The sequence below is a fragment of the Theropithecus gelada genome, chromosome 11, assembly GCF_003255815.1.
Source record: "Theropithecus gelada isolate Dixy chromosome 11, Tgel_1.0, whole genome shotgun sequence".
NCBI lineage: Eukaryota > Metazoa > Chordata > Mammalia > Primates > Cercopithecidae > Theropithecus > Theropithecus gelada.
In genome coordinates this window covers 81,067,539-81,092,384 of record NC_037679.1, presented here as the reverse complement: position 1 = coordinate 81,092,384, position 24,846 = coordinate 81,067,539, and the positions used below count along the sequence as shown (strand labels likewise).

General features: G+C 46.6%; 2 protein-coding genes and 1 non-coding gene across 4 annotated transcripts in view; all 3 read right to left on the bottom strand.

The window, feature by feature from the left end:
• WDR66 (WD repeat domain 66) overlaps positions 1-20,576 on the bottom strand; it is a 114,038-nt gene extending 93,462 nt beyond the window's left edge. Inside the window, exons 1-3 of the mRNA XM_025402109.1 lie at positions 20,391-20,576; positions 14,271-14,373; positions 6,582-6,683 (exon numbers count right to left, since the gene is read on the bottom strand). The gene's annotated coding sequence lies outside the window, so the exon portion shown is untranslated. The remainder of the gene's footprint in view (positions 1-6,581; positions 6,684-14,270; positions 14,374-20,390) is intronic.
• The window catches only part of PSMD9 (proteasome 26S subunit, non-ATPase 9), a 30,069-nt gene extending 9,417 nt beyond the window's left edge, over positions 1-20,652 (bottom strand). Inside the window, exons 1-4 of one of the 2 annotated variants that reach the window (XM_025402115.1) lie at positions 20,391-20,652; positions 14,271-14,373; positions 9,721-9,932; positions 6,582-6,683 (exon numbers count right to left, since the gene is read on the bottom strand). In XM_025402115.1, the coding sequence (XP_025257900.1) occupies positions 6,582-6,683; positions 9,721-9,932; positions 14,271-14,373; positions 20,391-20,528 (555 nt within the window). In that variant the 5' untranslated portion in view covers positions 20,529-20,652. The remainder of the gene's footprint in view (positions 1-6,581; positions 6,684-9,720; positions 9,933-14,270; positions 14,374-20,390) is intronic. The other variant, XM_025402116.1, reaches the window with a different exon arrangement.
• LOC112635673 lies at positions 708-768 on the bottom strand. The gene has a single exon (XR_003122008.1). It is a non-coding gene; the product is annotated as a U7 small nuclear RNA (small nuclear RNA).
• Positions 20,653-24,846: the final 4,194 nt, after the last annotated feature.

The following is a 24,846-nucleotide window of genomic DNA, read 5'->3' as shown; positions in this document are numbered from 1 at the left end:
CCTCCTCTGAGTTCTTTGATCCTCCCACCCCAGGGCCTAAGAAGGATTTTCTCCCTGCCAGCTTTCCCCCGACCAGAGAAACTTCTATACACATCTGAAGGTCACTTCCTGAGGAACACTCCTTCAATCCCAAACCAAATCAGGGTCCCATGATTGACTCTCTGAGCTTCTTAACACTCTTCCTTCCTAACACTTATCAGTGTTCATCATTATACAGCTGTGATTACTTGATTAAGGCCTGGCTCCCCCACCAAAGCACTCCCAAGGCAAGGGCCCTATTTGTTTCATTCCCCATTACAGCTCCAGTACCTTGCCCAGGACCCAGCATGTGCAGTGGAAGGCACTAAGGAAGGGAGAGACACAGGACTTTTTAAAAAATTATTTTGGGGTCAGGCACGGTGGCTCATGCCTATAATCCCAGCACTTTGAGAGGCCGAAGCAAGTGGATCACCTGAGGTCAGGAGTTAGAGACCAGCCTGACCAACATGGAGAAACTCCATCTCCACTAAAAATACAAAATTAGCCAGGCTTGGAGGTGCATGCCTGTAATCCCAGCTACTCGGGAGGCTGAGGCAGGAGAATTGCTTGAACCCAGGAGGCAGAGGTTGCAGTGAGCCAAGATCGCGCCATTGCACACCAGCCTGGGCAACAAGAGCAAAACTCTGTCTCAAAAAAAAAATAAAAAATAAAAAATTATTTTGGGAGGAGGGGGCATTTCCAGTGATGATCAGAAAACCTGGTAGACAAATTCTTAGAGCTATAACACTAGGACTTTTATTTGTAAATACAATTGCACTATGTGATTTTAAGGATAAATGTGTATTTTATTTATCTGAGACAGGGTCTCACTCTATCATCTAGGCTGGAGTGCAGTGGGGTGACCTTGGCTTACTGTACCCGTGAACTCCTGGGGTCAAGTGTTCCCCCTGTCTCAGCCTCCAGAGCAGCTGGGGCTACAGGCACATGCTACCATGCTTGGCTAATTTTTTTTTTAATATTTTGGGGAGAGACAGTCTCGCAATATTGCCCAGGCTGGTCTCAAACTCCTGGCCTCAAGTGATCCTCCCGCCTTGGCCTCCCAAAGTGTTGGGAATACAGGCAGGAGCCACTGCAACCAGCCTATTTTTATCACTGAGACATAATTTGCATACAATAAAATTCACCATTTAAAAATATACAATTAAGTTAGTTTTAGTATATTCAGAGTTCACTATATTCAATGTATTTAGTATACACAACCACCACTATCTAATTCTGGATCATTTTCATCACCCAAAAAGAAATCTCTTATCCATCAGCAGTCACTTACTTTTTTTTTTTTTTTTTTTTTTGAGACGGAGTCTGGCTCTGTCGCCCGGGCTGGAGTGCAGTGGCCGGATCTCAGCTCACTGCAAGCTCCGCCTCCCGGGTTTACGCCATTCTCCTGCCTCAGCCTCCCGAGTAGCTGGGACTACAGGCGCCCGCCACCTCGCCCGGCTAGTTTTTTGTATTTTTTAGTAGAGACGGGGTTTCACCGTGTTAGCCAGGATGGTCTCAATCTCCTGACCTCGTGATCCGCCCGTCTCGGCCTCCCAAAGTGCTGGGATTACAGGCTTGAGCCACCGCGCCCGGCCAGTCACTTACATTTTTTTAAAGATTTTTTTCCTCTTGAAACTGTATGCATTTGATCTAGAAATCCCACCTGCAAAAAGTTCGTTAAAGAAGGCTGGGTGTCGGGAGGCAGAGGTTGCAGTGAGCTGAGATAGCACCACTGTACTCCAGCCTGGGCGACAAAGCAAGACTCCATCTCCGAAAAAAAAAAAGGGCTGGGCACAGTGGCTCATGCCTGTAATCCCAGCACTTTGGGAGGTCGAGGCAGGTGGATCACCTGAGGTCAGGAGTTCAAGACCAGCCTGGCCAACATGGTGAAACCCCATCTCTACTAAAAATACAAAAAATAAGCTGGGCGTGGTGACGGGCACCTATAATCCCAGTTACTCGGAGGCTGAGGCAGGAGAATCACTTGAACCTGGGAGGCAGAGGTTGCAGTGAGCTGAGATCATGCCATTGCACTTCAGCATAGGCAACAAGAGAAAAACTCTATCTCAAAAAAAATAAAAAAAGAAATAGAAATGGATCTGCAAGAGTGCTAATCTTCACAAAACTGCAAACTATCTAAATGTCTCACAATAGAACACTGTGAGGTTGTTTTGTGTGTGTGTGTGTTTTTTTTTTTTTTTTGAAACAGAGCTTCACTCTGTCACCCATGCTGGGGTGCAGTGGCGTGATCTCAGCACACTGCAACCTCTGCCTCCTGGGTTCAAGCGATTCTCCTGCCTCAGCCTCCCAAGTAGCTGAGGAGTGCCAACACACCCGGCTAATTTTTTTTTTTCAAGATGGAGTCTCGTTCTGTGGCCCAGGCCAGAGTGCAGTGGCGCAATCTCAGCTCACTGCAACCTCCGCCTCCCAGGTTCAAGTGATTCTCCTGCCTCCGCAGCCCAAGTAGCTGGGACTACAGGCACGCACCACCACACCCGGCTAATTTTTTTTTTTTTTTTTTTTTTTTAGTAGAGATGGGGTTTTACCATGTTGGGCAGGATGGTCTCGATCTCATGATCTTGTGATCTGCCCACTTTGGCCTCTTAAAGTGCTGGGATTACAAGTGTGAAGCCACCATGCCTGGCCTAATTTTTTATTTTTAGTAGAGATGGGGTTTCACCATGTTGGCCAGGCTGGTCTCAAACTCCTGACCTCAGGTGATCCACTCGCCTCAGCCTCCCAAAGTGCTGGGATTACAGGCATGAGCCACCGCGCTAGGCAAGGTTTTTTTTTTCTTGACTCACAAAACAGATTCTTGATTCTCCAGCTGAGCTCAGGTCCCCTGAGGGGATGAGGCTGAAGCCAGGGAGGCCCTACTCACAACACACGACCTTCTCCATCCTCCAGCCCACCAAGACAGCTCAGCTTTTATCCAATGACATCTTGGAATTCCCCGAGAAATTTCACATGAAGAAAAAATTCGTTTTGCTTAAAATTGAATAACTGCTTTTATAAAGAAGGATTTATAGGCCTACAAGGAAGCTGAGAATACATTTAACTGGAAAAGACAGATTAAAACCCAGCAGCTCTTCTCAGTAAGGACAAAAAACTGGAAACAACCTAAACATCCCTCACTAGTAAGCGGAAAAATAATCTGTGGTCCAGCTACACCTTGCAGTACTACTTAGTAATCAAAAGGAACAAATTAGGCCAGGGATGGTGGCTCACACCTGTAATCCTAGCACTTTGGGAGGCCAAGGCAGGTGGATGACCTGAGGTCAGGAGTTCAAGACCAGACTGGCCAACATGGTGAAACCCCCATCTCTACTAAAAATACAAAATTAGCCAGGCGTGGTGGCGGGCACCTGTAATCCCAGCTACTAGGGAGGCTGAGGCAGGAGAATTGCTTGAACCCGGGAGGCAGAGGATGCAGTAAGCAGAGATTGCGCCATTGCACTCCAGTCTGGGTAACAGAGTGAGACTCTGTCTCAAAAAAAAAAAAAAGAGAGAAATGAATTACAGATCCACACAAGAGACAGAAGTCTCAGAATCCACTGTGCTGAGTGAAGAACATCAGACTCAAAAGGCAATATATTGTTTGGTTTTTCTCTCTATGACATTCTGGAAGTTGACGGGGAGGGATTAACTACAAAGAAACCTGAGGCAATTTTTACGGGGTGATGGAATGCTCTCCACCTTCATCGTGGTGGCAATGACATATTACATACATTTGTGAAAACTCACGGGAATGGCCAGGTACAGTGGCTCACTCCTGTAATTCCAGCACTCTGGGAGGGAGGTGGGTGAATCACCTGAGGTTAGGAGTTCGAGACCAGCCTGGCCAACATGGTGAAACCCTGTCTCTACTAAAAATAAAAAAAAATTAGCTGGGTGTGGTGGTGGGCGCCTATAATCCCCGCTACTTAGGAGACTGAGGCTGGAGAATCACTTGAACCCGGGAGGCAGAGGTTGCAGTGAGCCGAGATCATGCCATTGCACTCCAGACTGCGCAAAAGAGCAAAACTCAATCTCAAAAAAAAAAAAAAAGAAAAGAAAACTCAACTGGGTGCGGTGGCTCACACCTGTAATCCCAGCCAGCACTTTGGGAGGCTGAGGCGGGTGGATCACAAGGTCAGGACATTGAGACCATTCTGGCTAACACAGTGAAACCCCGTCTCTACTAAAAATACAAAAAAATTAGCTGGGCGTGGTGGCGGGCGCCTGTGATCCCAGAGCTTTGGGAGGCCGATGTGGACAGATCACGAGGTCAGGTGATTGAGACTATCCTGGCTAACATGGTGAAACCCCGTCTCTACTAAAAAAAACAAAAAATTAGCTGGGCGTGGTGGCACATGCCTGTAGTCCCAGCTACTCCGGAGGCAGAGGCAGGAGAATGGCGTGAACCCAGGAGGCAGAGCTTGCAGTAAGCCGAGATTGCGCCACTGCACTCCAGCCTGGGCGACAGAGCAAGACTCCATCTAAAAAAAAAAAGAAAAACTCACGGGACTGTACACTGAAAAAGGTGGATCTTGGTGCAGGTAAATTACACCTTAATAATATTAAAATCAACTGGCAGCTCTGTGTGCTTGTAGTCTTTCTGAAGGACACATGGCTGGAAAGTGGCTGCCTCAGGAGGAGAGGTGATGAAAATGTACAATTGTGATGGTTTCTGTGACTACACTAAAAACCACTTTAAATGGGTGAACTGTGTAGTATGTGAATTAAATCTCAATAAAACTGTTGTAAAAATAATAAAAATAGGCAGGGCACAGTGGCTCACATCTATAGTCCCAGCACTTTGGGAGGCCAGTTCGAGACCAGCCTGGCCAACGTGGCGAAACCTCATCTCTACTAAAAATACAAAAATTAGCCAGGCATGGTGGAGTGTACCTGTAATCTCAGCTACCCAGGAGGCTGAGGCAGGAGAATCACTTGAACGTGGGAGGCGGAGGTTGCAGTGAGGCAAGATCGCACCACTGCACTCCAGCCTGGGTGACAGAGTGAGACTCCGTCTCAAATAAAAATTAAAAAAATAATAATAATAATAATAAATTTCAGATAGACTAAAGGAAAAACAAAAATGAAACAATAAAAGAATTAAAAGCTTTTTTTTTTTTTTTGAGATGGAGTCTTGCTCTGTCACCCAGGCTGGAATGCAATGGCATGATTTCGGCTCACTGCAAGCTCTGCCTCCCAGGTTCAAGGGATTCTCCTTCCTCAGCCTCCCCAGTAGCTGGGACTACAGGCGTGTGCCACCATGCCCGGCTAATTTTTCTTTTTTTTAGTAGAGACGGGGTTTCACCATGTTAGCCAGGATGGTCTCAATCACCTGACCTCATGATCTGCCCACCTCGGCCTCCCAAAGCTCTGGGATTACAGGTGTGAGCCACCGTGCCCGGCCAAGAATTTATTTAAAAAAAAAAAAATTTCTTTAAGCAGACACAAAATGCAAGAGCCATAAGCAAAAAAACTGATAAATTTCACAAAATCATTTTAAACATCCATACAAGTTACAGATTTGATGACAGTATCAGTGCAGAAACGATGGCCTGACCACTAGCAGGGGCACAGGCAACTGCGAGCCATCTCCTGACCTGACCTGGCCTGGCCTGTACTGATGCGTTACAAGTAGATGAACCACGCAGCTGAGCAGGAGTCAAAAAATCCAGAACTGTTGGGTTAACTGGAGACTTCATTTGGGAACCAAAAACTTTAGTTAATAATTTTCCTGGGCTTTGCCACAGTGTCACTCCTGAAAAGTGTGGATCTTTGTTACAAAACAACAACAAAAATTCTAGCCTGGACAACATAGCAAGACCCCACCTCTACAAAATATTAAAAAATTAGCCAGTGACGTAGCTATGATGGCACCACCACACTCCAGCCTGGGTGACAGAGCATGACCCTGTCTTTAAAAAAAAGAAAAAAAAAAAAAAAGATCTGTAAGAAACCTAGTTAAATGAAAACAGAGGCAGGGTAGAGGAGAGGGGAATTTAGGTTAGGGTAGCCAGGAAAGGCCCCCTGAGAGCATGTCACCAGTGTAAAACAGAAAGAGGATGAAGAGGAAGAGCATTCTAGGCAGAAGGAATAGCAAGTGTAAAGGCCTTGAATGGGGCTGTGCTGAGCAACACCATGAAGGCAGCAGTCCAGGGCCTCAGCAACACTTCCAGCAACTCCAGGACTATAGACCAGAGGCCATGTGCTATGACCTGAATGTCTGTGGCCCCCTGAAATTCATATGTTGAAATCCTAACCACCAATGTGATGGTATTAGGGGTGGGGCCTCTGCGAGGTGATTAGGTCATGAGAGGTGAAGCCCCAACTGGGATTAGTGCCCTTATATAAGAGCTCCCAGGGTTCCGATGAGGACATAGCAAGAAGGCACCACCTAGGAGCTAGGAAGCAAGCCCTCCCCAGACACAAAATTGGCTGGTGCCTTGATCTTGGACTTCCCTGCCTCCAGAGCTGTGAAAAATGAACTTCTGTAGTTTGTAAACCACCCAGCCTATGTCATGCTGTTAGAGAAGCCCAAACAGACCAAGACACCAGGTAGCCCCACTCACCCCCTCACTGTGCTGCACCACACTGCCAATGTTATGAAGTGACTGGAAATTCTGGGTGTTCACAGAGCCGAACTCCACAATCTCATCATCCACTTGCAGACCCTGGAAAGGGAAGGAAAAATGGAAAATCAGGCTAGAGGTTCAGTGTGCTCCTGGTGTTCTCTAACCTTCAATACCCAATTTAACGTCAAGGTCACGAGTTTGTTTTCTACAGGGTAGGCTCAGAACAAAGAGGTCAGGGATGTAGACACCTCATGCAGGAAGGGGCAGTGGCTAATGGGGCCACTTCCTCCTTGGGTTCCTTTGAGGGCAGCTCTAGTAAAGATGACCAGGTCTGCCCAATGTCTGAGAGCTGGCAATTACCAGACACTGTGAAGGCCTTCAGGAGCATGGGAAAGGCCAAATGCTGCTCTCTGGGGTCCTAACCCAGGTTCAAGGTAAGAGAAGGCAAGCCATGCTGGGCCCATTTTATTCAGTGGTCAACATTTAGACAAGACATTTGCCCTAGAAGCCCTCAGACAAGCAGCCACAGGCACAGGGTGGACCCAAGACTAGAGTGACACTCTTGTTTTAGGTCCTAAGAACACAGACGACTACTCATTCACCCCTTTAACAAATATTTGTTGTGGGCCAACTGGCACTGGGGTAGATACTGTAGATGGGGTAGTGAACGAGATGGAGCTTCTGTGCAACTTACAGACTTGTGATCATTAAAGAAGACTGGTAGGACCAGGGTTTAGGACCCCATTCCACCTGTCAGGAACTATGTATCCTGACACAAGTTACTTCAGGTCTGTGAGGCTTTTTCTCGAAGATGAAATGAGTAAAGATTAGGACCTACCCCAGAAGTGGCTGTGGAATTATATTTAACTACATCTCCACAAAAAAAAATGTATAAGAATGTTCACAGCTGGCTGGGCGTGGTAGCTCACGCCTGTAATCCCAGCACTTTGGGAGGCCGAGGCGGGTGGATCACGAGGTCAGGAGATCGAGACCATCCTGGCTAACACGGTGAAACTCCGCCTCTACTAAAAATACAAAAAGTTAGCCAGGCGTGGTGGCGGGCGCCTGTAGTCCCAGCTACTCGGGAGGCTGAGGCAGGAGAATGGCGTGAACCTGGGAGGTGGAGCTTGCAGTGAGCCGAGATCGTGCGACTGCACTCCAGTCTGGGAGACACAGCGAGACTCCATGTCAAAAAAAAAAAAAAAAAAAGAATGTTCACAGCAACACTCTTCATAATAGCAAAAAGTGGTAACAATCCAAATGCCCATTAACTGACAAATGGATAAATAAAATATGATATATCCAGGTAGTGGACTATTATTTGGCCGTAAAAAGGAATGAAGGGCCAGACATGGCAGCTCATGCCTGTAATTCCAGCACTTTGGGAGGCCGAGGCAGGAGGATCGCTTCAAGCTGGGAGTTCAAGACCAGCCTGGGCAACATAGTGAGAACCCATCTCTAAAAAAAAAATGGAAATAAAAAATTAACCAGGCATGGTGGCGTGTGCCTACAGTCCTAGCTGCTTGGGAGGCAGAGGTAGGAGGATCACTTGACTCTGTGAGTTTGAGGCTGCAGTGAGCTATGATGGCACCATGGCACTCAAGTCTGGGTGACAGAGTAAGACCCTGTCTGTAAACAAATGAAGCACTGATCCATGCTACAATATGGATGACTTGAAAATATGCTAAGTGAAAGAAGCCAGTCATAAAAGGTCACATATTATATGATTCCACTTAGAGGAAATGCCCAGAATAGACAAATCCATAGAGACAGAAAGTAGATAACTGCGTGCAGGGAGCTGGGGGATTGGGAAGTGATGGCAAATCACTATAGAGTTTCTTTACAGGAACAATGTTCTGAAATTGATTACGGCTGGGCATGGTGGCTCATGCCTATAATCCCAGCATTTTGGGAGGCCACGGTGGTAGAATCACTTGAGCCCACAAGGTGGAGACCAACCTACGCAACATAGTGAAACCCCTTTTTTTTTTTTTAAGACAGAGTCTCACTCTCTCACCAGGCTGGAGTGTAGTGACACGATCTCCACTCACTGCAACCTCCACCTCCTGGGTTCATGAGATTCTCCTGCCTCAGCCTCCTGAGTAGCTGGGATTACAGGCACATGCCACCACACCCGGCTAACATTTATATTTTTAGTAGAGATGGGGTTTCGCCATGTTGGCCAGGCTGGTCTTGAACTCCTGACGTCAGATGATCACCCACCTAAGCCTCCCAAAGTGCGGGGATTACAGGCGTGAGCCACCGCACCTGGCTGAAAATTTTTTAAATAGAAATAAAATTGATTGTGGTGATGCATAGCTCTGTGATATACCAAAAAACACTAAACACTTTAAATGGGTAATTTTTTTTTTTTGAGACAGAGTCTCACTCTGTTGCGCAGGCTGGAGTGCAGTGGCATGATTTTCATATTTTTAGTAGAGGCGGGGTTTCACCATGTTGGCCAGGTTGGTCTCGAACTCCTGACCTCAAGTGATCCACCGGCCTTGGCCTCCCAATGTGCTGGGATTACAGGCGTGAGCCTGTAATTTTTTTTAAGACAAGGTCTCACTCTGTCACCCAGGCTGGAGTGCAGTGGCACAGTTACAACTCACTGCAACCTCGACTTCCTGAGCCCAAGTGATCCTCCCACCTCAGCTTTCCAAGTAGCCTCAGCCTTCTCAAGTGTTGGGATTACAGGCATGAGCCACTGTGCCCAGCCTAAGGTTTTTTTTTTAACACACCACATAACATGCCTAACTCATTTGGCAGGATGCCATTCTCATTTTCATCATTCAGTGCCCAGCTAAAATAAGCCCCAAGAAGAGATCCTCTCCCTCTCTTGGGACATTTATCATCTTCTGTCACTGGGAACAGGTCACTCCCCAACCAATGTAGTGGGCAGCCAGGGCTGACCCCTCTCTAAAACTCTGCCCCCAGCACAGGCCTGGATACACAGCAGGCCTCACTCAGTGTTTATTAAATGAGTAACTGAACTCAGCACCGCAGCATGGAGACAACTAGTCTGAACTCAGCACCGCAGCATGGAGACAACTGGTCTGTCTTTCCACACCCCTGAAGGCTACCTGACCCACAGTGTCCCCTGGGCATGGACTTGAGTGGCCAACCCCTGGATTACCGCAATGCTGGCTGGGGAGCCAGGGCTGATGCTGTTCACTTTGGCGAAGGCCTGTGGAGGGCCCTGGCTCTCACTCTGGTCCAGTTTGCGGTTCATGGCCTCTTTGTGGGCCTCAGCCATGTCCCGGGCCTGCTTCTCCTTGTCACGAGCATGCAGCTGGTGCAAAGCCTCCTCCACCTGCTTCATCACCGCCTTGTGATCATTCTGCAGGCCTGGGATGAGAACCACACATCAAGGGCCAAGGAAGACAGCGGAGGACACAAGACTCCTACGTTCATTCACTGAAGAGTTAACAAGCGCTTACTACATGCCAGACATGGAGCTAGAGGCGAAGAGGAGTCTCTGACCAAGACAGAGGACATTCTCTCATGGAGTCTTCAGTCCTGCAAGGAGCAGCTCCAGAATAAGTAATTACAGTAACATCTGATGACTGCAGGGAGGCCTGGCCAGCAGGAAAGTCTGCCCTTCCTACTCTAGGAGATGAGGGAAGACTTCCTGAAGGCAGTGCTGTCTCGGGTGAGCCCTGAGAGGTAAGCAGAAGGAAGGTAACGTCCAGCTGAATCCACAGGCATGAACTCAAAGGCATATGAGGGGCTGGCACTGTGGTCATGTGAATGAATGACTCAGGCTGGGGGTAATCAAGATTTCACTTTTCTCTGAAATCCTCTAGAAGGAAAAATGCTGCATAAGCCGGGCACAGTGGCTCACGCCTGTAATCTCAGCACTTTGGGAGGCCAAGGCAAGAGGATCACGAGGTTAAGAGATTGAGATCACCTAGCCAACATGGTGAAACCCCGTCTCTACTAAAAAATACAAAAATGAGCTGGGCGTGGTGGCATGTGCCTGCAATCCCAGCTACTTGGGAGGCTGAAGCAGGAGAACTGCTTGAACCCGGGAGGCGGAGGTTGCAACGAGCCGAGATAGTGCCACTGCCCTCCAGCCTGGCAACAAAGCGAGACTTAGTCGCAAAAAAAAAAAAAAAACAATGCTGCATAAGCCTGGTAATCCTGGAGACACTCAGTCCAGGAGAGGGAGTCCACAGGGAGGTGGCCAAAGGGCACCCCTGCTACAGGGCTCTTGCCAATTGGTGGGGTTTGGGAGGAAGAGCCCATGCCATGAAATCTTTGATTTTTCCAGAAAAGCTGAAAATGGGGATGTCTGAAGTGAAATTCTCTGATTTTTCAATACAGACAGCTAATTCAAAATGTTGTGAACCACCATGGCAATCTGCAGGCCACGCCAGCACAGCAGCTGGTATTTTGATACCCTGTGCCTGTCAGTGGGCTTGCCATACTACCTGACCGGCCTCCTCTGCCACTGTCACTTTAGAGCAAAGGTGAGACCCTCAGTCGTTAAGGGATTCAAGTTCTCAACCCATAGGAGCAGATGTGGGAAAAGAACCCAGATCTGAACAAGTGGAGACATGTGCCTGGGAGGCAGACTTACATAACACATGGTCACTTTCACTAGAAAAGCCCCCCCCTCGATGAGAGGTCCACAGCATCCCTAGAATCTGCAATGCCTGGCACACAGGAAGTGCTCAATACACAGCTACTAGGGAATGGAGCGAATGACTATTTACAACATATTACAATTCTAATCAAAATGTTACTGAAAGGGTTTTTTTCAGTACAAAATGTTTCTGCAGTATATTTCAAAACACAAATTTGCAATTACAAACATACCATATTAATATAAGCTGTTGGCCAGGTGCGGTGGCTCACGCCTATAATCCCAGCATTTTGTGAGGCTGAGGCAGGCAGATCACCTGAGGTCAGGAGTTCAAGACCAGTCTGGCCAACATAGTGAAACCCTGTCTCTACTAAAATATAAAAATTAGCAGGGCTTGATGGTGGATGCTTGTAATCCCAGCTACTTAGGAGGCTGAGACGGGAAATCATTTGAACCCAGGAGACGGTGGGTGCATTGAGTGAGCCGAGATCGTGCCACTGCACTCCAGCCTAGGCGGCTAAGTGAGATTCCATCTCAAAAAAAAAAAGAAAAATTAGTCAGGTGTGGTGGTAGGCGCCTGAAATCCCAGCTACTCGGGAGGCTGAGGCCAGAGAATCACTTGAACCTGGGAGGTGGAGGTTGCAGTGAGCTGAGATCACACCACTGCACTCCAGCCTGGCAAAGAGGAAGACTCTGTCTCAAAATATATATATACACACACACACGGATATGTATATTTTGCATATATACATATGTGTGTATATACATAAACATATACACACATATGTGTATATATATACACACACATACATATGTGTGTATAAAATATGTATGTACACATATTTATATAAGTATGTATAACACATGTATGTTATGTATTATATGTATATATAACATATATAACATATGTGTATATTATATATACACATACATATATACATATATTACATATACACATATGTATATTATATATACATATATACACATGTATGTTTTACATTTATACACATATATGTATTTTATATATACACACACGTATATTTTATATATACATACATATATGTATATATATTACATATATGTATATATGCTGTTAACAACACAGGAGACTACATACAGAAGCCAAAGGACCTCTGCATTATTTTCCAATTTTTTTTTTTTGAGCAGAGTTTCGCTCTTGTTGCCCAGGCTGGAGTGCAATGGCACAATCTCAGCTCACTGCAACCTCCACCTCCTGGATTCAAGCGATTCTCCTGCCTCAGCCTCCCGAGTAGCTGGGATTACAGGTTCGCACCACCATGCCCGGCTAATTTTGTATTTTCAGTAGAGATGGTGTTTTTCCATGTTGGCCAGGCTAGTCTCGAACTCCCAACCTCAGGTGATCCGCCCACCTCGGCCTCCCAAAGTGCTGGGATTACAGGCATGAGCCACCGCGCCAGGCCATTATTTTCCAATTTGTATGTAAATCTATAACTGTTCTTTAAAAAAGTTATTTTGTACAATAAAATAAACTTGTGAGAATATTCTTTTTTTTTTTTTTTTTTTGAGACAGAGTTTTGTTTGCTGTGTCGCCCAGGGTGGAGTGCAATGGCGCTATCTCAGCTCACTGCAACCTCCGCCTACTGGGTTCAAGCGATTCTCCTGTCTCAGCCTCCCAAGTAGCTGGAATTACAGGCATGTGCCACCACATCCAGCTAATTTTTGCATTTTTAGTAGAGACAGGATTTCACCATGTTGGTCAGGCTAGTCTCAAACTCCTGACCTCAGGTGATCTGCCCGCCTTGGCCTCCCAAAGTGCTGGGATTACAGGCATGAGCCACCACACCCGGCCAAGAACAGATTTTTCAAAAAAAGACCAATAAGGAATTGCTCAGATTTTTTTTTTTTTTTTTTTTGAGCTGGTCTCTTGCTCTGTCACCCGGGAGGTGGAGGTTGCAGTGAGCCAAGATCGTGCCACTGCACTCCAACCTGGGTGACAGAGTGAGACGCTGTCTCAAAAAATAAATAAATAAATAACATGTGATGCAGATGGAATCAAGATTCAAATAGATTAAAGAGGAGTTAGTAACTGAAAAATGTGGAGGATAAATTCTAATAGGACTCTGTGGTGGAGACGGTTGTCTACCTATGGCTGAGTGGATAACGGCCTCCAACACATCCACATCCTAGCCCCTAGAACCTGGGAATATGCCACCTTACATGGCAAAAGGGGCTCTGAAGATGTGATCAAGGACCTTAAGATGAGGACATGATCCTGGATTATCCAGGTAGGCCTGGTGTCATCACAGAGGTTTTTATAGGTGCAAGAGGGAGGCAGGAGAGTGAGAGACAGAGATGTGATGACAGAATCAGAGTGAGAGAAATGCAATTGCCAGCTTTGTAGGTGGACAAAGCCATGAGCCAAGGACAGTGGGCAGCCTGTGGAAACCAGAAAAGACCAGGAAACAGGTTCTCCCCTAGATCCTCCAGAAGGAGCCAGTCCTGCCAACACCTTGATTTTAGTCAGTGAGACCCATCTGGATTTCTTATCTCCAGTTACTAAGTCTGTGGTCATTTGTTATGGCAGAAACAGAAAACAAATATACTATCCAATCTGTACTCTCTCCTAGCTCTTTAATTAAAAACAAATCATGCCTGTAATCCCAGCACCTTGGAAGGCCGAGGCAGGAGGACCACTTGAGTCCAGGAGTTCAAGACTCACCTGGGCCACTTAGCATGACTTGTCTCTACTAAAAAAAAATTAGCCGGGCACAGTGACACACGCCTATAGTCCCAGCTACATGGGAGGCTGAGACAGGAGGATCACTTGGAGCCTGGGGAGTTGAGACTGTAGTGAGTCATGTCAGAGCCACTGCACTCCAGCGTGGAAGACAGAGCAAGACCCTGGCTCAAAAAAAAAAGGAAGAGAAAATGAAACCAGAAATATAGAAGCTTAGAGTCTAGCCCATTCCCTTAGTTCTCAGTCCTTGGAGGGGGATAAGATAATCCCATCAAGGCGGAAGAGAAGGCAGTGGATAACACAGATCCTTGGTTTTATTTGTATGCCTTTAACACTTCCCACCACAAGGCGGGGAAAGTCCTCTAAGAGGGCCACTCACATATGATGTTGTGCCGGGCGGTGCGGACTTGGTACAGGTCCACGTCTGACCGGGGGTAGCCCTCACAGTCCACCAGCGGCTCGTTCATCCCAATGCCTTTTTGCTGGAGGAAAGAAATGTGGTTAAAAGGTGCTCATGGGTGTAATGTCCCCAGGATGTCTTTCCCAAGACCCTTCTCCTCTGAAGTCATAATAAAGGTGACAGTATCAGTGTCACATACCAATCACTTAGACCAGGGGCTCTATTCATGTCCTCACAACTACCCTGGGGTGGGCACCGTGTCCTTCATTTTTTGTTTTTATTTTTTTATTATTTTTTATTTTTTATTTTTTATTTTTTTTTGAGACGGAGTCTCGCTCTGTCGCCCAGGCTAGGGTGCAGTGGCCGGATCTCGGCTCACTGCAAGCTCCGCCTCCCAGGTTTATGCCATTCTCCTGCCTCAGCCTCCTGAGTAGCTGGGACTACAGGCGCCCGCCACCTCGCCCGGCTAGTTTTTTGCATTTTTTAGTAGAGACGGGGTTTCATCATGTTAGCCAGGATGGTCTCGATCTCCTGACCTCGTGATCCGCCCGTCTCGGCCTCCCAAAGTGCTGGGATTACAGGCTTGAGCCACCAGGCCTGGCCTCGTTTTTTATTTTTAATGCAAGTAATGCATGATTGCATTCTTTTTTGAAGTTAACACAGTGCCGATAAAACCAAAGACTCCTTTGAGCATCATCCCCAAGGCCAGCTTCTTCCTCCCCTCCTTCAGACCCTCCTTTACACAGGTGGCTGACACCTGGCTGCTGGCCCTGGAAGCTAGAGGGGAGTGAGAAGTCCAAACAGCATCCAGCTGTGGCAGGGCTTTGAGTCTTCTGAAAATAAAAAGATCTAAAAGGCCTTTCTAAGAAGGAAACAGTGATAGCACCAGCTGCCTCCAGGGAGAGGAACTGGGTGGCTGGGTGACAGGGCAGGGAGAGAGAAGCTCCACTTTACATCCCTCTGTAGGTTTTGAATTTTGCCTTTGGGAATGTATTCTCTATTCAAAACAACCCTTTCTTTTCTTTCTTTTTTTTTTTTAACATTTTAAAGATATGAGTTGGAGGAGAGTACACAAAAGCAGTGAAACCAGTCGCATGGCTCAGGGGAGGGGCTCTGCAGTTGGTTAGACTTTAATTTGAATCTCAATTCTGCCGCGTACAAGCTGGACATCCTTAGCTGAGACCTTCTCCTCTCTAAGCCTCAGCTTCCTCAATTATAAAATGGGAGTAAGAGCACTCGCCTCCCTCTCTACTTGCTGCAAGACCTAATGAGCTGACCCACAGAGTACTCAGCACAGTGCCACATGCATACACAACACAGTGGGTTCAAGAGTGGCCCCCAAAAACAGATAACCACATGCTAACCCCTAGAACCTGTAAATATGACTTTATTTGAAAAAGAGTCTTTGTAGATGTAATTATGTTAAGGATCTCGAGATAAGCTCATCTGGTGGCTGGTGTCCTCAAAAAAGAAAGGCAGAGGTAGGTGTGGGACAGAGAAACAGGAGGAAGGCCATGTGAAGATGCAGGCAGAGCTGTAAGCCAAGGACCACCGGCAGCCACCAGAGGCTGGGAGAAAGGCCTGGAAGCTTCTCTCTCAGAGCCTGTAGGAGCCAACCCTGCTGACATCTTGATTTCAGACTTCTGGCCTCCAGAGCTGGCACAGAGTAAATTCCTGTTTTAAGTCACCGACTCTGTGGTGTTATGGTGGCCCCAGAAAACGATTATGCACAGTCATAGTCATAAACAGTGGCTGTAAGGATTAGTCAGTCCAGGGACAAGTTGCCAGTGTACGCAGGCACTGAGAAGAGCCTTGCTCCCTTTCTCTCTGGAAGCCTCCGGGTTACACCCAAACCTAGTGTCCACTGTGCAAGGAGATAGTTCTCCATACTCCCCTAACACAGGATTCACCATGACACTGCAGAAATGCCCCAGGGGCTAAAAACCTGTATCTGCTCCTGCCTTCCCACAGTGATTAAGAGTTAACCAGCCTTTGAGAATCAATATCACATTGGATAATGCTTCTCAAAGTGTGGGATCCATAACACTGGCAGCTCACACACAGGGCATTAAATAACCCTGAATCAAAAATACATATTCCTTTCCCAATTCTCTTCAATCCTTCAATTGTCAAGGCAAAAGGGTCCATTTGGTGCTGGTCTTTGCAACACCCCAGTTATTTGCTATCTCTAGGACCCTCCATTTTTATAAGTTTTATTGAGATATAATTCAGATACCATATAACTGACTCATGTAAAGTATAAAAGTTAATGGCTTTTGTGTTTGTTTGTTTGTTTTGAGACAAGATTTCTTTCTGTTGACCAGGCTGGGGTACAGTGGTGTGTTCATAGCTCACTGCAACCTTGAACTCCTGAATTCAAGCAATCCGCCTCAGCCTCCTAAGTAGCTGGGACCACAGGTACATGTCACCACACCTGGCTAATTTTTAATTTTTTGTTTTAAGACAGAGCCTTGTTCTGTCGCCCAGGTTGGAGTGCAGTGGCACGATCTCGACTCACTGCAAGCTCTGTCTCCCGGGTTCATGCCATTCTCCTGCCTCAGTCTCCCGGGAGTAGCTGGGACTACAGGCACCCGCCACCACGCCCGGCTAATTTTTTTGTATTTTTAGTAGAGACGGGGTTTCACCGTGTTAGCCAGGATGGTCTCGATCTCCTGACCTCATGATCCGCCCGCCTCAGCCTCCCAAAGTGCTGGGATTACAGGCGTGAGCCACCGCACCAAGCCTTTAATTTTTAATTTTTTGTAAAGATAGGTTCTCACTGTGTTGCCCAGGCTAGTCTCAAACCCCTGGCCTCAAGTGATCCTCCTGCCTCAGACTCCCAAAGTCCTGGGATTATAGGCATGAGCCACCACACCTGGCCACTGACCATTTTTATTGATCATATTTTCTTTGGAGAAATGTTTATTCAGATCCTTTCCCTGTCTTCTAATTGGTTCTCTTTTTATTACTGAGTTATAAGAGCTCTTACTATAGCCTAGATACTATCCTTTTATCAGAGAAATGATATGCAAATATTTTCTCCTATTCTGGAGCTTATCTTTTCACTTTCTTTACTAAGTCCTTTGAAACACAGTTTTAAATGTTGAAATCCAACTTATCATTTTTTCTTTTGTAGCTTGTGTTTTTGGTGCCATATCTAAAAAGGCTTTGCCCAATCCAAGGTCATGAAGATTTACTCCTATGTTTTATTATACGAGATTTATAGTTTACAGTTTTGGCTGCCCACTTTTTTTTTTTTTTTCTGAGACGGAGTCTGTCACCCAGGCTGGAGTGTCATGGCGCAATCTTGATTCACTGTAACCTCCACCTCCCAGGTTTAAGCGATTCTCCTGCATCAGCCTCCCGAGTAGCTGGGATTACAGGTGTGTATCACCACGCCTGGCTCATTTTTGTATTTTAGTAGAGATGGGGTTTCACCACATTGGCCAGGCTGGTCTCGAACGCCTGACCTCAAATGACCCGCATGCCTCGGCCTTCCAAAGTGCTGGGATTAAAGTCATGAGCCACTATGCCTGGCCTTTTTTTTTTTTTTTAAAAAAAGAGACAGCATCTCACTCTGTCACCCAAAAGGGAATGCAGTGGTGCAATTATAGCTCACTGCAGCCTCAACATCCAGGGCTCAAGCAATCCTCCTGCCTCAGCCTCCCAAGTAGCTGGGACTACAGGCATGCACCACCATGCTCAACTAATTTAAAAACATTTTTTTTTTTGTAGAGGCACAGTCTCGCTATGCTACCAAGGCTGGTATTGAACTTCTGGCCTCAAGTGATCCTCCCACCTTGGCCACTCAAATAATGAGCCACTGTACCCAAACCCTTTTCTTTTTTTGAGACAGAGTCTTGCTCTGTCGCCCAGGCTACAGTGCAGTGGCAGGATCTCGGCTCACTGCAACCTCCACCTCCCGGGTTCGAGTGATTCTCCTGCCTCAGCCTCCCAAGTAGCTGGGACTACAGGCATGTGCCATCACGCCTGGCTAATTTTTGTTATTTTTAGTAGAGTCGGGATTTCACCATGTTGGCCAGGCTGGTCTCAAACTCCTGACCTCAGGTGATCCGCCCGCCTCAGTCTCCCAAAGTGCTGGGATTACGGGCGTGAGCCACCACGCCCGGCCCAAACCCACTTTTTAAAAACAAACAGAGCAGGGTTTCAGGCTGAAAGCCTTCAGCAAGCAACAGCAGCCAGCCAGAAGCAACGAACGTGCCATATCAACCTGCAAAGCATCTGACCTTATATTTAAGAGAAAAGATTCTCATTTTCCATATGTAGCCGAGTTTTGAAATTTTCTTTCAAAATACATTTATGGGCAAGGCACTGTGGCTCATGCCTGTGACTCCAACACTTTGGGAGGCAGAGGCAGGAGGACTGCTTGAGCCCAGGAGTTTGAGACCAGTCTGAGCAACAGAGCAAGACCTCGTAGCTACAAAAAAATATAAAAATTAGCTGGGCATGGTGGCACATACCTGCAGTCTCAGCTACTTGGGAGGCTGAGGTAGGAGGATTGCTTGAGCCCAGGAGGTTGAGGCTGCAGTGAGCCAAGATGGTGCCACTGAACTCCAGCCTGGGCAACAGAGCGAGACCCTGTCTCAATAATAATAATAATAATAATACATTTATATAAGATTAAAAGTAGATCTATTTAAATAAAAATATAAAAGGAATAACAGTACAAGTGGTATATGCATATAGTATCCTGCATGTGGTAGAAAATAAACTAAAGTTTGAGAAATTGCTGGTAATTCGCTTGAAAGCACAGGTTCTGAATGGAACAGACCTGAGGTCTGAATGCCACTTTAAGCATACAGTCAGTACCCAGTAAAATGGTTCTCTGGCCCTCCGTATGAAACTTCATCTTATGGCCAGACGCAGTGGCTCACACCTGTAATCACAGCACTTGAGAAGGCCGAGGTGGGCGGATCACCTGAGGTCAGGAGTTCAACACCGCCATGACCAACATGGTGAAACCCTGTCTCTACTTAAAATACAAAATTAGCCTGGCATACCAGCCCGCGCCTGTAATCCCTACCACTCAGGAGGCTGAGGCAGGAGAATCATTTGAACCCGGGAGGCGGAGGCTGCAGTGAGCCGAGATTGAGCCACTGCACTCCAGCCTGGGTGACAAAGCGGGACTCTGTCTCAAACCAAAAAAAAAAAAGAAACTTCATTTACATCACCTAAAATGCATTCCATCCCACCCTACTTGGGCGTAATTAATTGAATCTTCCTCTGCGAACTAATTTGTGATTTTATACTAGGTGGCATAAGAAAATCTGCATCATCTTTTGAGCCAGACCCATCGCTGCCAATTCCAACCTGCATGACCTTAGACAGGCGTTTACCCCACTCTGGGCCTCAGTTTCCTCCTTATGCAATAAGGATGAGCCTTATTTGTCACTCAAAGTCCGGTCCTTAGACCTCTAGCATCAGCACTGCTGGGAGTTGACTACAAATGCAGAATCTGATCCCTTGCCTCAAACAAAATCTTCATTTTAATAAGATCCCCAGGTAATTCACATACACACTGAAGTTTAAGAAGTTATGATGCAATCAGCAAATGCCAGGTGCAGTAGCTCACGCCTGTAATCCCAGCACTTTGAAAGGCCGAAACGGGAGGCTCGCTTGAGGCCAACAGTTCGATACCAACCCGGGCAACAGAGCGAGACTCTGTCTTTACAAAAAATACAAAATTAAGATAAGGCAGTCAGCGAAGCACATGACAGCTGTTCAATCACCAAGTAACACCTGTTTCCCCCTCCCTAAAATGGAGAAAGTAACAGCATCCATCTCAAAGGGTTGTTGCGAGGATTAAATGAACTCAACAATACACAGCACTTAAACCAGCGCCTAGCACACAGTAGGGCTCCATAAACGCTTGCTGGATATCAATATAGCTAACTGTTAAGTTACTAAGGTTCTTTAACTGCCTTCTTGTGCCGACAGAGGCCGCACTTGCGGCGCCTTGGGCCTCCCAGGGAGAAGATCCATTGCGGAGCGCCCAAGCTGAGGCGGCCGTGGCTTCCCAGTCCTCCAGAGACGGGGGGCCGGGTTAGGCGACCTGGGGCGCCCCGAACCCACACTCACGCTTTCTAGCACGTCATAGTTGGCCTTGATCTGCGCCTCTATCTCCTCCTTGCGCCGCATCAGCTCCTGGACGTCGCTGACAGTCACGGCGCCGGCCTGCGAGGAGCCTCCGCTCTGCCTCGCTTCCTCCTCAGACATAGCGAACCTCGGGCCGCGATTCCACACACCCGGCTCCCGGGCTACGGACGACGCCCCAGTAGACCGTAACTACGGCTCCGCCCATGGGCCAAAACACCACAGCCGTCCGCGAGCGCGACAACAGGCAAGGGGTGGGGCTTGGGGTGGGGCTTGCCGGCAGAGCTGGGTCGCCGGAAGCCGCGCCCTGCCGGAACACGTGCGCCTGTGGTGACCCGGCAGGAGTAGCGTCGGCAGCGATGGATCCCCACGTAGGTGCATACAAACGCTAGGGGATGATCTCGCGTCAGCTGACTCATTTTCTTTCCTCATTCGTGCAACAGACATTTATTGAGCGCCTACTGTATGGATGGATACTGTACACCAGAGAACCGCCGCGTGGCGCTCCAATTCAGTTCTTCACATCCACACAGCCGTGGAGGATTTACAAAATACATTAAGAGTCCTTATCCCTCACTTTACAGATCCGATATGCCTGAGTACAAACCCCGTATCTTGCCACCAAACGGCAATCTGTGTGACCCTAAGTCACTACTTGCTTCTCTCAGCCTCAGTTTCCTCATCTGTAAAATGGAGCAGTAATTGATAGCAGCTCTCATAGAGCTGTCCTGCTAACAAATATTCATGGAATGCTTCCTATAAGCCACATACTGTTGAAGGTGCTGGATGTTCCTGTTAAGGCCTCTATAAATTGTAGTGATAATAATAACGGTAACAGTGTTTATTTATTGATACTTATAATGTGCCAGACGGTGTTCTAAGTGCCTGACATATATTAATTCAACAACATCATGAAGCTAGATTATTACCTCCCAGTTTGACAGCTGAGAAAACCGTCTCAATAACCGATTTACCCAACTAGCAAAATGTGAGGCCAAAATTCCAACCCAGCTTAACTAAATGATCAACTTTGATATCTGACCATGTGCCTCTAATATTCTGTCTGGAAAAGGGCTTAACGGTCATCTGTGTAGTATTCAAACATGTTTGCCCTGAATTTAATCATTGGAAAACAGACATATCCAAAAGAAGGGACATACTTCAAAACAACTGGCCTGAAAACTTCAAAAAAAGTCAATGTTGTGAAATACACATGGGGAATGAGGGGTGGGGGAAGGGAAAGGAGGCGGATATGCAATTACCTAGATTTAAGAACACTAAAGATATGCATCAACTAAATGTAATGGGCTGGGTATGGTGGCTCATGCCTGTAATCCCAGCACTTTGGGAGGTGGGAGTTCAAGACCAGCCTCACCAACATGGTGAAACCCTGTCTCTACCAAAAATATAAAAAACTAGCCGGGTGTGGTGGCACACAGCTGTAATCCCAGGCATTCAGGAGACTGAGAAGGTCTTGAACCCCTGGCCTCAAGTGACCCAGCCCAGCTCGGCCTTCCAAAGTGCTGGGATTGCAGGAGTGAGCCACCACGCCCCTCAGAAATAAACTAACATTTCTAACATTGTCGAGAGAGAGAGAGATACAGGTGCAGTGGCTCATGCCTTGTAGTCCCATTACTCTGGGAGATCAAAGCAGGAGGATCCCTTAGGTCCAGGAGTTTGAGACCAGCCTGGGCAACATATCAAGACCTCCGTCTCTACAAAAAAAAAAAAAAAATTATTCAGGAGATGACCAGGTGTGGTGGTTCACACCTGTAATCCCAGCACTTTGGGAGGCTGAGGTGGGCGGATCACTTGAGGTCAGGAGTTCAAGACCAGCCTGGCCAACATGGTGAAACACTGTCTCTACTAAAAATACAAAAATTACCAAGGCACAGTGCCACACACTTGTAATCCCAGCTACCTGGGAGGCTGACGCAGGATAATTGTTTGAACCTCAGAGGTGGAGGTTGTAGTGAACCAAGATCGTGCCACTGCACTCCAGCCTGGACCATATAGTGAGACTCAGTCTCAAAAAAAAGAAAGAGATAGATATATATTTGTAGACAAGAGATAGATAAGGTAAATATGGCAAAATGTAAATAATTGGTGACTCTGTAAGTTATTTGTAAATGTAAATTATTTACATGTACAAAATGTAAATAATTGGTGAAACATATATAAATGTTCTTTATAATGTTTTTGGAACTTTTCTGTGAGTTTAAAACCACTTCAAAATAAAATTTTAAGGCAACCTTTAGACAGAAAGAAGAAAAAAAGAGAAAAAGTAGAACTGATTACATTAGGCTTCATATAACTGTTTGATATTATCTCTTTTTTTTTTTTTTTTTTGAGACGGGGTTTCGCTCTTGTTGCCTGGGGCTGGAATGCAATGGCGTGATCTTGGGTCACTGCAACCTCCTCTTCCTAGGTTCAAGCAATTCTCCTGCCTCAGCCTCCCGAGTAGCTGGGATTACAGGAGCCTGCCACCACGCCCAGCTAATTTTTGTATTTTTAGTAGAGACGGGGTTTTACCATGTTAGCCAGGCTAGTCTCCAACTCCTGACCTCAGGTGATCCACCCCCCTCAGCCTCCCAAAGTGCTGGAATTACAGGAGTGAGCCACTGCGCCCGGCCAAAATAAACTAACATTTCTAACATTGTCAAAAGAGAAAGAGAGAGATACAGGTGCAGTGGCTTACGCCTGCAGTCCCATATCTCTGGGAGATCAAGGCAGGAGGATCCCTTGAGTCCAGGAGTTTAAGACCAGCCTGGGCAATATAGCAAGACTTATGTCTCTACAAAAAATAAATAAATAAATAAAAATAAAATAAAATAAAAATTAATTAGCAGAGGACCAGGCATGATGGTTCACACCTGTAATCCCGGCATTTTGGGAGGCTGAAGTGGGTGGATCACTTGAGGTCAGGAGTTTGAGACCAGCCTGGCCAACATGGTAAAACCCCATCTCCAGTAAAACTACAAAAATTAGCCGGGCACAGCAGCACACACCTGTAATCCCAGCTACTCGGGAGGCTGAGGCTGGAGAATTGCTGGAACCCAGGAGGCAGAGGTTGCAGTGAACCACGATCATGCCACTGCACTCCAGCCTGGGCCACAGAGGGAAACTCCATTTCAAAAAAAAAAAAAGAGAGAGGAAGAGAGAAACAATGACTACATGCAATACATGGATCCTTACTTGAATTATTTAATGAGAAACAGCAGCTTTAAAAGACTTATTGGGCCAACTGGTGAAATCTAAATGTGAACTTTATATTAAATTGTAGTATATCAGTGTTAAATTTCCTCAGTCAGATAATGATGTTGCAATTATATGAGAATATCTTTTTATTGGAAGGAGATAAATGCTCAAATATTTAGATGTGTAGTGTCATGATTTCAGCTACGAACTTGCAAGTGGTTCAAAGAAAATGATACAAGGGGAGAAAGAGGCAAAATGTAACAATTAGCAAATCCACATGAAGAGTATATGCATGTTCAAGGAAACTGTTTTGTAGGCAGCTCATGCCTATAATCCTAGCACTTTGGGAGACAGAAGTGGGAGGATCCCCTGATCCTAGGAATTTGAGACCAGCCTGAGCAACATGGCAAGACCCAGTCTCTATCAAAAAAAAAAAAGAAGAAAGAAAAAGAAAAGTTGGTGGTGTAGGGGAACTATCTTGCAGTTCTTCTGAGGTCTGAAATTTTTCCAAATAAAAAGGGTGAGAAGATTCTTACCCATGTGGCCTGAAAAGACAGCTGTTGTTAGATTACTACATTATGAGCTTGTCAATATTGCTGTCATTATAATAAACCTCTATCTTTTGACTGCCTTCATAGTTCCGAAATCCACCCATCACCTCCACGTCTGCTCCTGCCCCGCCACCTCATTCTCCTGATTGTGGCAGTCTTTGAACTGTCTCAGGTTGTCCACTTTAACTCAGTCTCCAAAGCAGCCAGAATAACCTTCCAAGGGTGACATTGGCACTCTACTGCTTAATGGCTTCAGTGCCCTTCTCTTGGCCTTTAAGACTCTTCTGATCTCTGCTTGCCATTAGATCACCTCCCATCCCTGTACCCCACCACACACACACATACACACACACACACACACACACACCTTATGCTCCAGCCATGCTGAACTTCTAGCAGTTTCTGGAACGTTTTTTGCTCAGTCTCTCTTAGCACTGGGTCTTAGCACCTGCTCTTCCCGTCCTGGAACACCATCTCAGGCCAGGCTGACTTGAACCTCTCCTTCAAGATCCAGCTCAAGGCTGGGTGAGGTGGCTCCCACCTGTAATCCCAGAACTTTGGGAGGCCAAGGCGGGTGGATCACTTGAAGTCAGGAGTTCGAGACCAGCCTGGCCAACATGGTGAAACCCCATCTCTACTAAAATAGATTAGTTGGGCTTGGTGGCTGGTGCCTGTAATCCCAGCTACTCAGG